Genomic DNA, 12719 nt, shown 5'->3' on the forward strand with positions numbered 1-12719 from the left:
ACATTAAGTAGATAAATAAATGATAACAATTTAACAAATCAACTAGTTGCCTACCTGCACCTTAGTCAACTAACATTTCCTCTCCCTTCCAATCTGTTTTAACCCAAGATCGGCTAGTCGACCGATCGACCTATGACGTCATATTATCATACCACATCACGCCTCATAACATCACGACTCTCATACTTCCCCACTCCCGACCCAACTCAACTCAATGCAACTCAACTACATCATAACCACCAAAGCTAACCACTCAAGTCAGGCATCCTAGATCAAGCACCCTCCTCATCACCAACCCGAATGGCACCCTCGTTACCAATTCCATTAGTCCAGAAGCCGTCGACGTAGAGGGTTCTAGGGAGCATCGCGATCGAGTCAGTATCGCATTCACGTCACAGATACAGACAGACTTGGGGCATGCCAGCCAAAGGGATACTGGTAGCGGTTTATAAGGGGGATGAAAGGACTTACATTCCAGGCGAACCATCATGCGCAATCAGAAGCCAGTAGCCCAGGATACCCTGCGAGATGATATCATATACGGCGAAGAGAATGCTTTCTGAATCGAGGTTGATTTTCAAGGCGAGGGCGCCGGCGGCAAGGGCACTATGGTTTTTCTTTTGTCAGTCTTGCTTTCGTCTTTAAATGAAGAGTGGAATTGGGGTTAAGCGAAACAAATGGACAAGAACAGGGCAAGGGCAGGAACGGAAGGAAAGGAAGGGGAAGGCCTCACATCGGATACAACGCTTTAACCAACAACGCGACGCCCGAAATCGCCCCAAAGAACCTCTTCGTCTGCACATCCTTCCTACTCGCCGCTTTCCCACCATTCACGCCCACCTGGTACACAACGACCAGGTACGCGATGGCGCTGATCGCGAACCAAACCCATCGGCGCGCCGTGTGGCCCGCGTAGGTCGCGAACAGGCCGGATCCCAACATCGCGAAGTCGGCGGCTACGGCGACGAGGAGGTGCGCGCCGGGGAGACCCGAGACGAGGGAGAGGTTGATCAGGGTGAGGGGTTCGGTGAGGAACCAGTTCACGTAGCGGAGCCAGAGCACTTGGCGGTACCAGTCTGTGGAGGTGTCGGGGACGTGTTTGTGCGTGTGGCGGATCAGGTCGTGTTTCCAAGTTATGCCTTCGCCGGTGGCAAGGGCGAGGTAGACGAGGAAGGAGATGGTCGTGCTAAGGGCGACGAGGGTGTGGAAGACGCGTTTGGGCTGGTTGGGTGGTTAGCTTGGTTTCTGATGGGGTTGGGTTAAGGGGATGAGAGAGAAGGGCAAGGGGAGGACGTACTACGGGTGACCGTCCGGCGAGAATGTAGAAGACGACGGAGGATAGGGCCATGAGAACGGTGACGACCCTGGTTGACCGTTAGATGGTTCTCTAGGTTGTAGTATGGGGACGAGGTGGGATGTTACCATAATGTGCGCTTTCCGGCATCGTGAATCTCCTGCAGGATAGGAATGTCGCCCGGAATGACGGTCGGAATAGGAGAGACAGGCGCAGTAGGAGTCGGAGCCGGCACAGGCACCGGCTCTGACTGAAGAGCCTCGAGCATATCGATAACAGCCATGGAAGAGATACTAGGTATGGAGGATGAAGCCGTAGATTCGTTAACTGCACTGAGCGGGAAGAAACGAACACAAAATGAACTTGTGACCAACGTTCACACGATATTCTGATCAATCCAGACAGCAGATCATCTGGGGCATTCATTATAAAGAAGGCCTAACGGCGTTACGACCGACAGTCGTCATGCTGACCTCGACGGTGTCGTCATCGAAGACCGGGTCTGGGATGCAGCCAATGCGGACAACGCAACCCCGTCCTGATTCTAACGGTCGCGAATCCTGACTTTCGTGCTGCGACGCTGACCCGCGAGACATGGCCGGCTTTCCCTGGCCTCGAGTTACACCGGTCTGCAGCCGACTGCGTGATGGTGGGATGATGCGGTTATTGCCACGATGGATGTCTATCGGGACGGGGAGGTCGGGAGATCGACTGTATACTCCATGCTCCGTGCTCCGTGCTCCGTGCACTGGACGGACTAGATTTTGTAGATCCCTTGCAGACTGTCTATTTCTGTTCTACGAGATACAGTAGTAGTTGCTGACCGCTTCTGCTAAATATACCTACTTTGTACGGCTGCTAGGGCTGAGAATGATCGATGACATACCTGTCCATGTCATTCGTATCTAGGATCCATGGGACTCTTGTACGACGACTATGGACTGTTAAGCCATTCGATATACTAATCAAACACCTCGGGTCACTTGAGCTGCTTTCCGCTGAAAACCTCTACTGACTGTAGACCCAACATCGCCATATCAGGTACTATACCACAGCTATTCCAAGAACACTGAGCCACAAGTTGGATAGTAGCAGGATTGCTAACAGTCAATGGATTGCCGATCTCATCCAACTCGTTGCTAAGGATTCTACATATCTAGTGTTTTTCTTCAGGGTTGTTGAGTCTGAATTTTGATAGATTCAAACTACTTGACAAGTCTTCGTATGTTCCCAGATCCATACATTTTTTTGGTCTAAACAGGCAGTCATCCATCCTACCCCGACCAGTACCATGAAACGCCATACCTTTTCGCCTCCTCATAAACACCGTACAAGAACTCGCTGAACCTGAACTCCACGCGCAAGAAAACCACCCAGCCAGTAACCATGCAAACCCAATGCAAACTCCCTGCTATCAGTGTTCCCTAAGATCCATGACTTCAGATTCCATGCTCAGAATGAGAATCTCAACCCTCCGTACTTTTGCTCACTGTTAAGAAAAACACTCAATCAACATGACCAAACCCAGTCAGACAGTCAGACAGTCCGCCAGTCAATCAGTCAGTCTCAATCTCCTCAACCACCCCCTTCCTTCCCCCAGGGACCAAATTCCTCGGAATCTCCGCCTTCAAACTATCCGGCCCCCGATACGGAATCTCACCCACCTTCTTGCCCCCCTCGATCCGAATCACCTTCAAATCCTTGTACATAGTCGTCTTACGACCCACCACAGCCTTCGTATTGTTGTCGATCTCGCGCGGAAACAACACCTCGACCTTCGCCATCGGCATCGAGAGATAGAACCCCGCGTCGACGCAGTAGTCTTTGAAATCGATCGTCTTGAGACGCTTCGGGTCGAACCAGTGCAGGAAGGGGTCGGCGTCTACGACGAACCCGGTTAGGCGGAGGGTTTTTATGGAGAGACGTTGGCGGCTGCAGCCGATTGCGAGCGCGCAGATCTTGGCTTTTTCCATGAGGGTTTTGTCGAGATATTCGCCGCAGCCGACTTTGCGGTGGAGGATCCCGGTGGACATTTCGGTGCCACTGGGGGGGTTGGTTAGTTTGGCTGTGAAAGATCGTTGGCTTAGGATGGGGTTGTGTGGTTCGATGGGAATCCGAACCAAGCGACGATATGTATGACATGAACAGAAATAAATGGAGGGAAAGGACTCACAAGTAAATAGGCTCCCCATAAACATCCTTACTCATCATCCAACCACCCTTGATATACGGCCAATGCTCGACATAAGGATGCCGAATCCGCGGCTTCAAAGCCATTCCCATCTCCAGCTCCTCCAACTCGACGTTCAGCCAAGCCACCTGCCAGATCTCCTTCTGATATGACTGCATCATGCCCGTGATCTTCAGAACGCGCAGCTTACGGAACTGGCTCAGGGGCTCGAGTTCTTTGCATGGCAGGACCTCGAACTCGGCGCGCTGCACAATGTGCGAGGAGTCGGATGTCTCTTGTTCGGATTCCGGCGATGGTTCGCCTGAGGCGTTCTTGGGTTTATGCGCCTTCGCTGCGCCGGCGGCGGTGACTGCTTCTTCTTTCAGCACGTCCACGGGCAAAAGCACGTCCAGACCCAGGCTGCGTCTTCCCTTATCCAGCGCCTCCCAGGTATCTCCGCCGCGGAAGTGCAGCAACGGATGGGTAGGAGTCGCCTGGTTAGCAGGGATACGAGCACGCTTGCTAGTCTCCGAGGAGAAGGGGTCCACAGACGCAGACTCTGAGGCCTTGTTGCTCAGCATGTTGAACGTGGAGCGCAGAATCGAGTTTGATCGACGCGGAGTAGACGGGGAAGGTGGACGGGATTGAGAACGGCCACGACGCAGATCGAACCCGCGCGACGGAGCAGGGAACGGGCTTGATGCTCTGGATGCGAAGGAGCGGAGGGCGTCGCTGGTGCTGAAGCGTCTGCGGAGCTTTTCAGATTCTTCTGGGGTTTGGGAGGGTTGGTCTTGCTGGTGAGAATGATGGTGGGAGCTGGGTGGCTGTTCGGATCCGATGTTGAAGGGGAATCTGGAGAGGGGAGGGTGGGAATCTAGAGATGATGATGGATGAGGAGGGGAGAGGGTCAGTATTGGGAAGAGGGAGGGGAGATGAGGTGGGGGGAAGGAGACTCACTTGCGTCGATACTGTCACTGATGGGCTGGTTGAACTCTTCAGCGTCTTTCCAGAACGCTTCTCCCATGAGGGTGGCTTTCCAGTGTGCAGGGTATTCCTCCATCTTGAGCTCGTTTGTCGGCATCGCGAAGAGGGTGGGAAAACGTGAGGGGAGCGTAAAGGATCGTAACGGGTTGAGGGAAGAGGGAGAATGCGGATTGGGGAAAGTGAGAGGTGTTGAGAAGGCAAGCAAAGAAATGTGAAGCGAAGGATGGAGTGCCACTATTCACTTTCTTTGAAAGAGAGGGAGAGACAAATCACTTCCATCGGTGAATGGCTTTGACAACAAGGCAAATCTAGTTGATTGCTTGTATTTATGGCTGCACTATACTGTGGGAACTGTGATGTTGGTCTCTTCTGTAGAGTAGTTTGAGGGATGCATTATCGGAGTCTTCCTCTCAAGCATGATAGAACTAAAGTAGAACACAGTTTTGGCGTAAATGAACCTACATAGTTTCCGGTAATTTGTAGGAGTGAATTCTTCTCTTTATTGCAAATAACAGTCTTAGAACAAACAAGATATCACGGATGTGTCATGGTACAGCAAGATATAGTATATCAACCATTCATTCAGTGAGTTTACCAGATCTATCTCTTGATGAGTCTAAAAAGCTTTTCAAAGACCAGACCTGGCACCTATCTAGAGTTCTAAAAGTCCCCCTGTAATCTACTATGTTCCTTCAAAGAACGCACGTCTGCATCAAATAATATTTAAGACAAGATTGCTACACAATGTCCTAGCGAGCAAGAAAACGGGTAAATGAAAGACACAAACAGGCCATCAAACAAAGGCAAAAACACTCCACACTACCTGATAACAAATGTCAAATTTCATTAATGATCATTACCCGCAGAGTCTACCTCCTACAAAGCCGCAGTGGAACATTCTCTTCCATCCCCAACGTCAAGACCGAAATCCCCCCTTCCAGCACCCTCTCGGCATTCCGCCGAAACTCCACACTATCCTCCGCCAGCTCCACCCGAAACTGCTTGACGATCACAGCCAGCGCGGCTACAAATTCCACCTGGGCGAATTTCTTCCCGAGACAGGCCCGCACGCCGTCGCTGAATGGGACGTACGCGCCGCGAACTGGTCGATGGATGGTTGGGAGCTCTAGCCCGGCAGCGACCAGACCCGGCGTGTCGGCGTTCTTTGCCAGAAAGCTGTCCTGGTTCGAGGCGTCCCATCGTTGGGGGTGGAAGTGCTTGGCGTCGGGCCCCCAGTATTCTTCGGATAGGTGGAGGACGTTGACGTTGATGTTGATGTTGGTTTTGGGCGGAATGATGTAGTCTTGGCCGTGGTAGGTGATGGTGCTGGGTGAGTAGCCGGTCCATTTGGGGATGGTTATGACAGGGGGGTAGAGACGGAGAGTTTCCAGCTGTAGTCACTCGTTAGTTTATGTCCCTATTTCGGGTCAATATAGGGCCTGACGTACCATGACGCATAAAGGAGTGATAAGTTTAGGGAACAATCGGTCATGATCCCAATCGCTGACTTCGACGGGCTCGTCACGCGTAGCTTCCAAGACGCCTTCGTAAAGCCAGTCCTGGACGTCTTGGTGGAGCGCCAAAAGCAGAAGGGCGTATCTGAAGGTCGTCGCGGTTGTTTCGTGTCCAGCGATGGCGAAGATAAACATGTTTCCCATGATCTCTACATCGGTCAGGCCTTTATCGCCCCCGTCCTGATCCCCACGCATCTGAGACAGAAGCATGCCGTGGACCAGGTTTCCCGCGTTCTCGTCTGAGTGTTGCACGCTGGCTTTCGACTTGACAACCAGCTTATGCAGATACGCGTCGAGATCCCGGTATGCTGCTATCTTTTCTCGGAGGAACGACGGAACAAGCTGGCGTGGGAGCCGTCGAGGAATCATCTTGTACGCCAGGATGACGGTGATAATTTTTATGCTCACATACGCTATGGCGGCGCTGAATGTGTAGTCGAAGCCTGCTGGCGGAGTGCTGGAATCTTTGAAGATATCTTCCGAGTCGCTGCCCCGGCCTTGTTGCACTGGTTTAAAGGGGATCGGGACTCCGAAACCCGCCCCCGATAGGATATTCAAGGTCAGTTTGAGACCATCTTCTCTGGTTCTCTCGACCAGGAAGTCTCTTTCGGTCGCGGTTGGTGAAGTCTCCTGCCAATGTTCGATCATTTGAGTGGTTTGGTGAATCGCCTCTTTCCACACCAGAGCGTTGTTCTTCTCATTGAACGTGGTGGCCGTGTGGCGACGGTGATGCTGCCACTCCTTACCCTCAACCTGTATTCCTTAGTTCAGTCCTAGATAGTATCTGATCGTGGAGCTGAAAATTACCGTGACGATATTCGGACCGTACAATTCCAAAAGACCTTCTCAATCAGCATTCAAATCTACATACCAACCAAGCACCCAGGACATTAAACCAACCATACTGCTGCGTCGGCTTCGGAAAATCACCCCGATTACCGAAGATCTGAGACGTAACCGACGCATCGGACACATTGCCAACGGGGCCTTTGGGGGTGACTCTGAAGAACACCCCGCCCAGTCTCTTCGCCATGCGATCCTTGGCCGACCAGCGGCTGATGATTTTCGCTTCGTTCAGTCGGTCGGATAACCACCCGGGGAGCCAGTGGTTGATGGCATAGCGGACCGAGTTCGATCCGTACAGGATGATCACGGGGAGATCGGAGTCGGAGAATAGAGCCACTATGTATGGGAGCTTGAGCGGTCGAATACGACGAGTATATGTGACTAGGCGCCGGACATAGCCAACGATGTATAGGGCCAGGAGGCCCAGGAAGAGTGAGTATAGGATCATATCATAGGTTGCGAGGACACGCGGTGTGGAGGATAAAAATCGTCCGATCGAGTCGAGTCATTATGGAGGGAAGATAGCCCGGTTTTCAGCCGTCCAGATGGCACGGATGACGATGCGGAGAAAGGGGAAGTGCATGCTTGACCGGGATGAGGAATCTACATTCTACCTACCTTACTGGAGGTAGACGGGGGGAGGGCGCGTATCCCCACCCAATCCGGGCAGCTGAGCTCTATCCCTTTCCGGTTAGTCTGAAGGATGGCCCTGCAAGATTTTTAGGTTCCTTCTACTTCGGGCTGCCAGGTGACTTGGAGCGTTGCATTAAATTATGTACATTGGCATTTTTTGTTCATTTGCAAGTTACATGAGATCAGAATCAAATAACGAGTACCAGACAAAGCCAGCGACATGAATATGGTTTACTGTGGGGGGAGGGGCGAGAATCTAGAAGGACCTTATCTTCCGATCCCGAGTAAATATATATATTCGAGTATCCTTCGCAGAGAATAAGTACTACAAGGTTCAAGAGAACAATCACTCAAAAAAAACCTTTGCAGAAATACGTAGAGTCCTCCAATATAATCACCTTTTCTAGTCATTAACACAAAAAAGCGTTTCGTCCACCACCACACCGTGTTCAATACAATACAATAAAATCATACTGATGAATCTACTACAATTCATTGGCCACGATCATCGATGTGCTCCGTGCGCCGCATATCAGCAGACCCACAGTTGCCCGTGCGGATGACGGAGTTAACGATCCTTGGACCTTGGATTTAATCATCTTATTCTCCGGTTGATTCAAGCTGTCGAATGAAGGGCTGAGTGGATAGGGACCTATTATGCAGCCTGGACTGTGACTGGTGGGTTGGAACGCTCGATAACGTCACAGCAAAAGAGTTGAAGTAGACGGAAGCTACGCAGCGCGTTCCATGGATTATGGCCATGAGAGGTACGTATGTTATCGTTGACTGCGACTGACGGTTCTACGGAGTACATTCAATATGCACTGCCTACGGTGTAGGGTAGTAGACGCATTTGATGTCGCGTTGCAGGCGAAGAAAGACTGGCGAGAGGAAGTATATTGACTTGACGCTAATTAAATCGTGCTTCTCTCTCGAATATTACAACCGTAGACACCATATACCGTAAAAGCGTTAATTGTCGAGTGCGCTGGAGCCTTGCCGATCCTACAGCCAAATGTGAAGAGGAAAAAAGGTAAAAGAAAACCCCGTAGGAAAATGGTTCGATTTCAAAAACAATCATGCAAATTTATTCCCATCACTGCACTATTTTTTAGTACTTCTTGCCCTGACGCAGAACGTCACCGAACTCCTCCAGAGGGCTGCGGATGAGCTTGGTCTCCTTCCACAGGTTGGGAGTAAGGAAGCCGTAGGTGTTGACGACGGCAACGAAAGTGGCCTTGAGGGTGTTCTCAAGGGTCTTGGTCGAACCGGACGACGAGGTGTAGGCGTCCTGGACACCAGCAAGCTGGAGTAGACGCTTGACGGCGGGGGAGGCAACCAGGCCGGTACCACGGGGAGCGGGGATAAGCTAGTAGAATTAGTTGCTGTCTTCCCCACCAACTCATGGACACAGGGAATCGTAACGTACACGGACGGAGACGGAACCACACTTGGCACTCTGCTTGACGGGCAGAGAGTGAGGCTCACCAAGGTTGGTACCCCAGTAACCTCTACGGACGGGGAGGACAGCCAGCTTGGCGATGGTGATGGCGGCACGGATGGCGGTCGCGACTTCCTTGGAGGTCTTGATACCGAGACCGATGTGACCCTCGGAGTCACCGATGACAACGACGGCCTTGAAACGGGTACGCTGACCGGCACGGGTCTGCTTCTGGACGGGTTTGATCTGTAGTTTTGAAGAAATGCCGTCAGCAACTGCGTCATTCAAGTCCTGTCTTTCAACGCCCTGCGAATTCCATGTCGAATTTTCCTTCCTCCCAATGTATCGAAATTCCGGTTGATTCCACATGTGCAATGCGCATTCTGTCCTCCAATTCATATCCGTCGCTGTCTCAAAGAATATCGTTTCCGTACCTTCATAACCTCATCCTTCAGCTTGGGGAGGAAGAAGTCCACAATCTGGTACTCCTTGACGGGCAGAGAGTGCAGGTAGATCTGCTCCATGCTGGTGATCTTGCCGGCCTTGACGAGACGGCCGAGCTTGGTGACGGGCTGCCATTCCTTCTCCTCCTTCGCGCCTCCGCGACGACCACGGCGACCACGGCCACGGCCACGGTCACCACCACGGTCACCGCGCGAGCCAAATCCTCCACGTCCACGGGGAGCGGCGTCAGCCATGTTGATCTATATGGCGATTTGGGGGGGAGTTGAACGGGAGGGGTGTTCGTTGAGGGTTGTCGACGTCGAGGTTGACTTTTTCGCTCGCTATCCACAACTGTTTGGGGGAGCGAAATTTCGCCGGCGGGTGCGCTAAGCGAGGTTGAGCCCTATACCCTAGGCGGCTCTCCCCTTTGGGCAACGCTGCAACCCGCGTGCAGGGACCCACGTCATGTGACGGCGGCCGCCAATGAGTGGCCCGCGTGGCGGTCGGCGGTCGCGCCTTTGCTTGTTTGGGGTTCGTCCCTTCTTATCGGCGGTCTGGGGGAGTCTCCGTTCTCTTATATCATTCTGTCCTGGTTCCTTGCCATCGAACGCCTCTGTCATTCCCTTCCTCCCTCCACCACTCTGCTGCCGTTGCTCTGGTTCCAGTCGCATCAATTGTCTTTGGTTGTATCAATTGAACACCTTTTACTCTTCAATTCTCGTCAAGATGTTGCGTTGGTGCGTCTATCCTACTCTTTTCCCGATCGTCACCCCCATGTCTTGATGCTCCAAGCTAACGTCACGGTTATCAGGTACCAGGCAAAACTGGCTAAGTCGCCCATTCTCACCGCCAGTGCTACCAGCTTTGTACGGTTCCTCTCGTTCCTCAACTTGCACGACGATCTTCATACTTATTCGGTCTAGATTCTCTTTGGTAGCGGAGATGTCCTCGCTCAACAGGCTGTCGATCGCAAGGGCTGGGAGAAGCACGATCTAGCCCGGACAGCCCGTTTGGCGATCTATGGTGGAGGTAAGAACATCATCCTGTCATTTCAATCTTGTTTGGTTGTCCTCAAAGTTACTGGACGTCCATTGACTCTTCATAGCTATCTTCGGTCCCGCCGCCACGACATGGTTCGGCTTCCTCCAGCGTCACGTCGTTCTTAAAGGCACTAAGAGCACCATCGTTGCCCGCGTCGTTGCCGACCAAGCCATCTTCACGCCCATCAACCTGTCCTGCTTGCTGTCTTCTCTGGCCATCATGGAAGGAACCGATCCCGTCGAGAAGTGGCGCAACGCCTTCCTTCCCACATACAAGGCCAACCTGTCCGTCTGGCCTCTGGTTCAGGGAGTCAACTTTGCCTTTGTTCCGATTGAATTCCGGGTACTGGTCGTCAATGTGGTCAGCTTGGGTACGTATCTTGAACCGTTGGTTTACTGAAGTATGCTGACAAGTCGATAGGCTGGAACTGCCTTCTTAGTATGATCACCAGCGACGATCAATAGTCTGCCTTCTCTCTTGTTTGTTCAAGACCTGCGTTTAGTGATACCCTTGGTTGTACAACTGGCAAACGCCGGCATCTGTTTTCGATTTCTTCTGGGGTCATAGAGGTCTTTCCGCTGTGCTTCCTTTTTCCTTTCTCCTGGACATCATCTGGCGCTTTCCGCGTTTAGACATTTTCGATTAAATATAGATATTCGGAACTATATAGAGCTGGTGGAGGATCTCTGGTGTTGTCTGTTATTTCTTCTATACTTCTCAATATTCAATTTTTATTCTCTTTGCCGGAGTTTTGTTTGCGGTGAATGCCGGGGTTGTGGTAGTCTGAGGTAAATTTCTTTTCTTTTTTCTATTTTCGCTTTTCGGGAGAAACAACTGTGACATTATCAATTTAGTCGATAGATATTTTCAATCCCACATAATCTGGTGGTCAGATTGTTCCAAACACCCACTCATACTTCGTATACTCCTCGTTAGGGCTTGGAACGGACCAGAAGGCGGCGGCCCGATCGGGAAAGGTTTGGTCGCCCATCCAGCTCGCGGCGGCTCCAAACGCTTCAAAACTTCAGATTGTCTCTCGCCGCAGAATCCTCTGAAACCTCCGTCACCGCATCTCGTCGTGATTCTGCCTGGAGCAGATACCTGCCTCCGTCATAACCTTCCGCATTCCTTGCTCTTCCTCAGCCTTCATCCCCTAGGTTGCTCCTTCCTCGCCGAGGGTCGATTTTCGCTCAGAATTTGCCGCTCCCACCAAGACTTTTTTCTTCGCCTCTCCGATAATCCACTCGGTCTTCCTATCACCGCAGTCTCCCCCACGTCATCTCGGTCGCTCGAAAGAATCCTTCATCTCACTCGAATTTCACATTCAAAATGGCCGCCGTCGCTGAAAACCCTCCCCTACCGGTGAACAACGAGAACACCGCACCCACCGAACAGACCGAAAAGGCCAACGGAGATTCGGTCACGGTGTTCCACGATGCCGACAACTTCAACGTGAAGCATCCCCTGATGCACGACTGGACTCTCTGGTTCACGAAGCCTCCCAGTGGCAAGGTGCGTTATCGACGTGACGAATCATCAGCAGGGTTGCTAATATTTCCTTTCTAGGGCGACAACTGGAACGACCTTCTGAAGGAGGTCGTCACCTTCAACTCCGTCGAAGAATTCTGGGGCATCTACGTATGACCTTGATCATCTGTCCTTCATCACCTTAGATTTGGCTGACCAGTCTCCCTGCTAGAACAACATCACGCCAACCTCCGAATTGGGCCTCAAGGCCGACTACCACCTCTTCAAGAAGGGAATCCGACCCGAGTGGGAAGACCCCCAGAACAAGCACGGCGGCAAATGGTCGTACTCATTCAAGGACAAGCGCTCCGTCCCGATCGATGAGCTGTGGCTTCACGCCCAGCTGGCCGCTATCGGCGAGACCCTGGAGGGCGATGGCGACAGCGAGGTTATGGGCGTCGTGGTGAACGTGCGTAAGGGTTTCTACCGTGTCGGTCTGTGGACGCGAACCGTCGGCAAGAGCCTTCCTGGCGACAAGGCCGGTACCCGCACACCTGCTCAGGGCAAGGAGGTCCTGGAGTCGATTGGAAGACGGTTCAAGGAGGTTCTCCGCCTCAATGCAAGCGATGTCGTCGAGTTCTCCGGACACACGGACAGTGCCCACAGCGGCAGCACACGGGCCAAGGCCAAGTACACCGTCTAAAGCGCATCATAAACCCTGCGTCTTTCGATCATTTACGATTTACTCCGGATACGCTCCGTTCTCTTACCATGCATGCGATGATAAGAAATCTTGTGATGGGCGAGTCACAAACGAGAAAAAGTTACATGAGGAAAAGCAGATTTGGGCTGGACATGACTTTGGCCAAACAAACTGCGCGATGA

General features: G+C 52.1%; 5 protein-coding genes across 5 annotated transcripts; 2 read left to right on the forward strand and 3 right to left on the reverse strand.

Moving 5' to 3' along the window:
* Positions 1-272: 272 nt before the first annotated feature.
* Positions 273-4545, reverse strand: KD926_005862 (opsin family protein; the record flags this gene model as incomplete). Its single annotated transcript, XM_053098204.1, has 11 exons — positions 273-354; positions 472-606; positions 734-1221; positions 1298-1364; positions 1423-1544; positions 1753-1933; positions 2181-2228; positions 2600-2718; positions 2959-3337; positions 3468-4338; positions 4422-4545. 11 exons carry the CDS (start codon positions 4543-4545, stop codon positions 273-275), a joined length of 2616 nt encoding a protein of 871 aa, XP_052960900.1.
* Positions 4546-5317: 772 nt separating this feature from the next.
* KD926_005863 (cytochrome P450) lies at positions 5318-7256 on the reverse strand (the record flags this gene model as incomplete). The annotated part of the gene is made up of 3 exons (XM_053098215.1): positions 5318-5839; positions 5897-6715; positions 6834-7256. The coding sequence occupies 3 exons, from the start codon at positions 7254-7256 to the stop codon at positions 5318-5320; spliced, it is 1764 nt and encodes a 587-aa protein (XP_052960901.1).
* A 1296-nt stretch (positions 7257-8552) lies between these two features.
* KD926_005864 (40S ribosomal protein uS5) lies at positions 8553-9580 on the reverse strand (the record flags this gene model as incomplete). The annotated part of the gene is made up of 3 exons (XM_053098227.1): positions 8553-8810; positions 8871-9128; positions 9317-9580. The coding sequence occupies 3 exons, from the start codon at positions 9578-9580 to the stop codon at positions 8553-8555; spliced, it is 780 nt and encodes a 259-aa protein (XP_052960902.1).
* A 472-nt stretch (positions 9581-10052) lies between these two features.
* Positions 10053-10831, forward strand: KD926_005865 (Mpv17/PMP22 family protein; the record flags this gene model as incomplete). The annotated part of the gene is made up of 5 exons (XM_053098238.1): positions 10053-10063; positions 10138-10192; positions 10250-10355; positions 10432-10737; positions 10788-10831. 5 exons carry the CDS (start codon positions 10053-10055, stop codon positions 10829-10831), a joined length of 522 nt encoding a protein of 173 aa, XP_052960903.1.
* An 865-nt stretch (positions 10832-11696) lies between these two features.
* On the forward strand, positions 11697-12537 carry KD926_005866 (eukaryotic translation initiation factor 4E; the record flags this gene model as incomplete). Its single annotated transcript, XM_053098248.1, has 3 exons — positions 11697-11879; positions 11934-12005; positions 12067-12537. 3 exons carry the CDS (start codon positions 11697-11699, stop codon positions 12535-12537), a joined length of 726 nt encoding a protein of 241 aa, XP_052960904.1.
* Positions 12538-12719: the final 182 nt, after the last annotated feature.

This window comes from Aspergillus affinis, assembly GCF_023601865.1.
Source record: "Aspergillus affinis strain CMG 70 chromosome Unknown NODE_2_length_704391_cov_89_054091, whole genome shotgun sequence".
Lineage (NCBI taxonomy): Eukaryota > Fungi > Ascomycota > Eurotiomycetes > Eurotiales > Aspergillaceae > Aspergillus > Aspergillus affinis.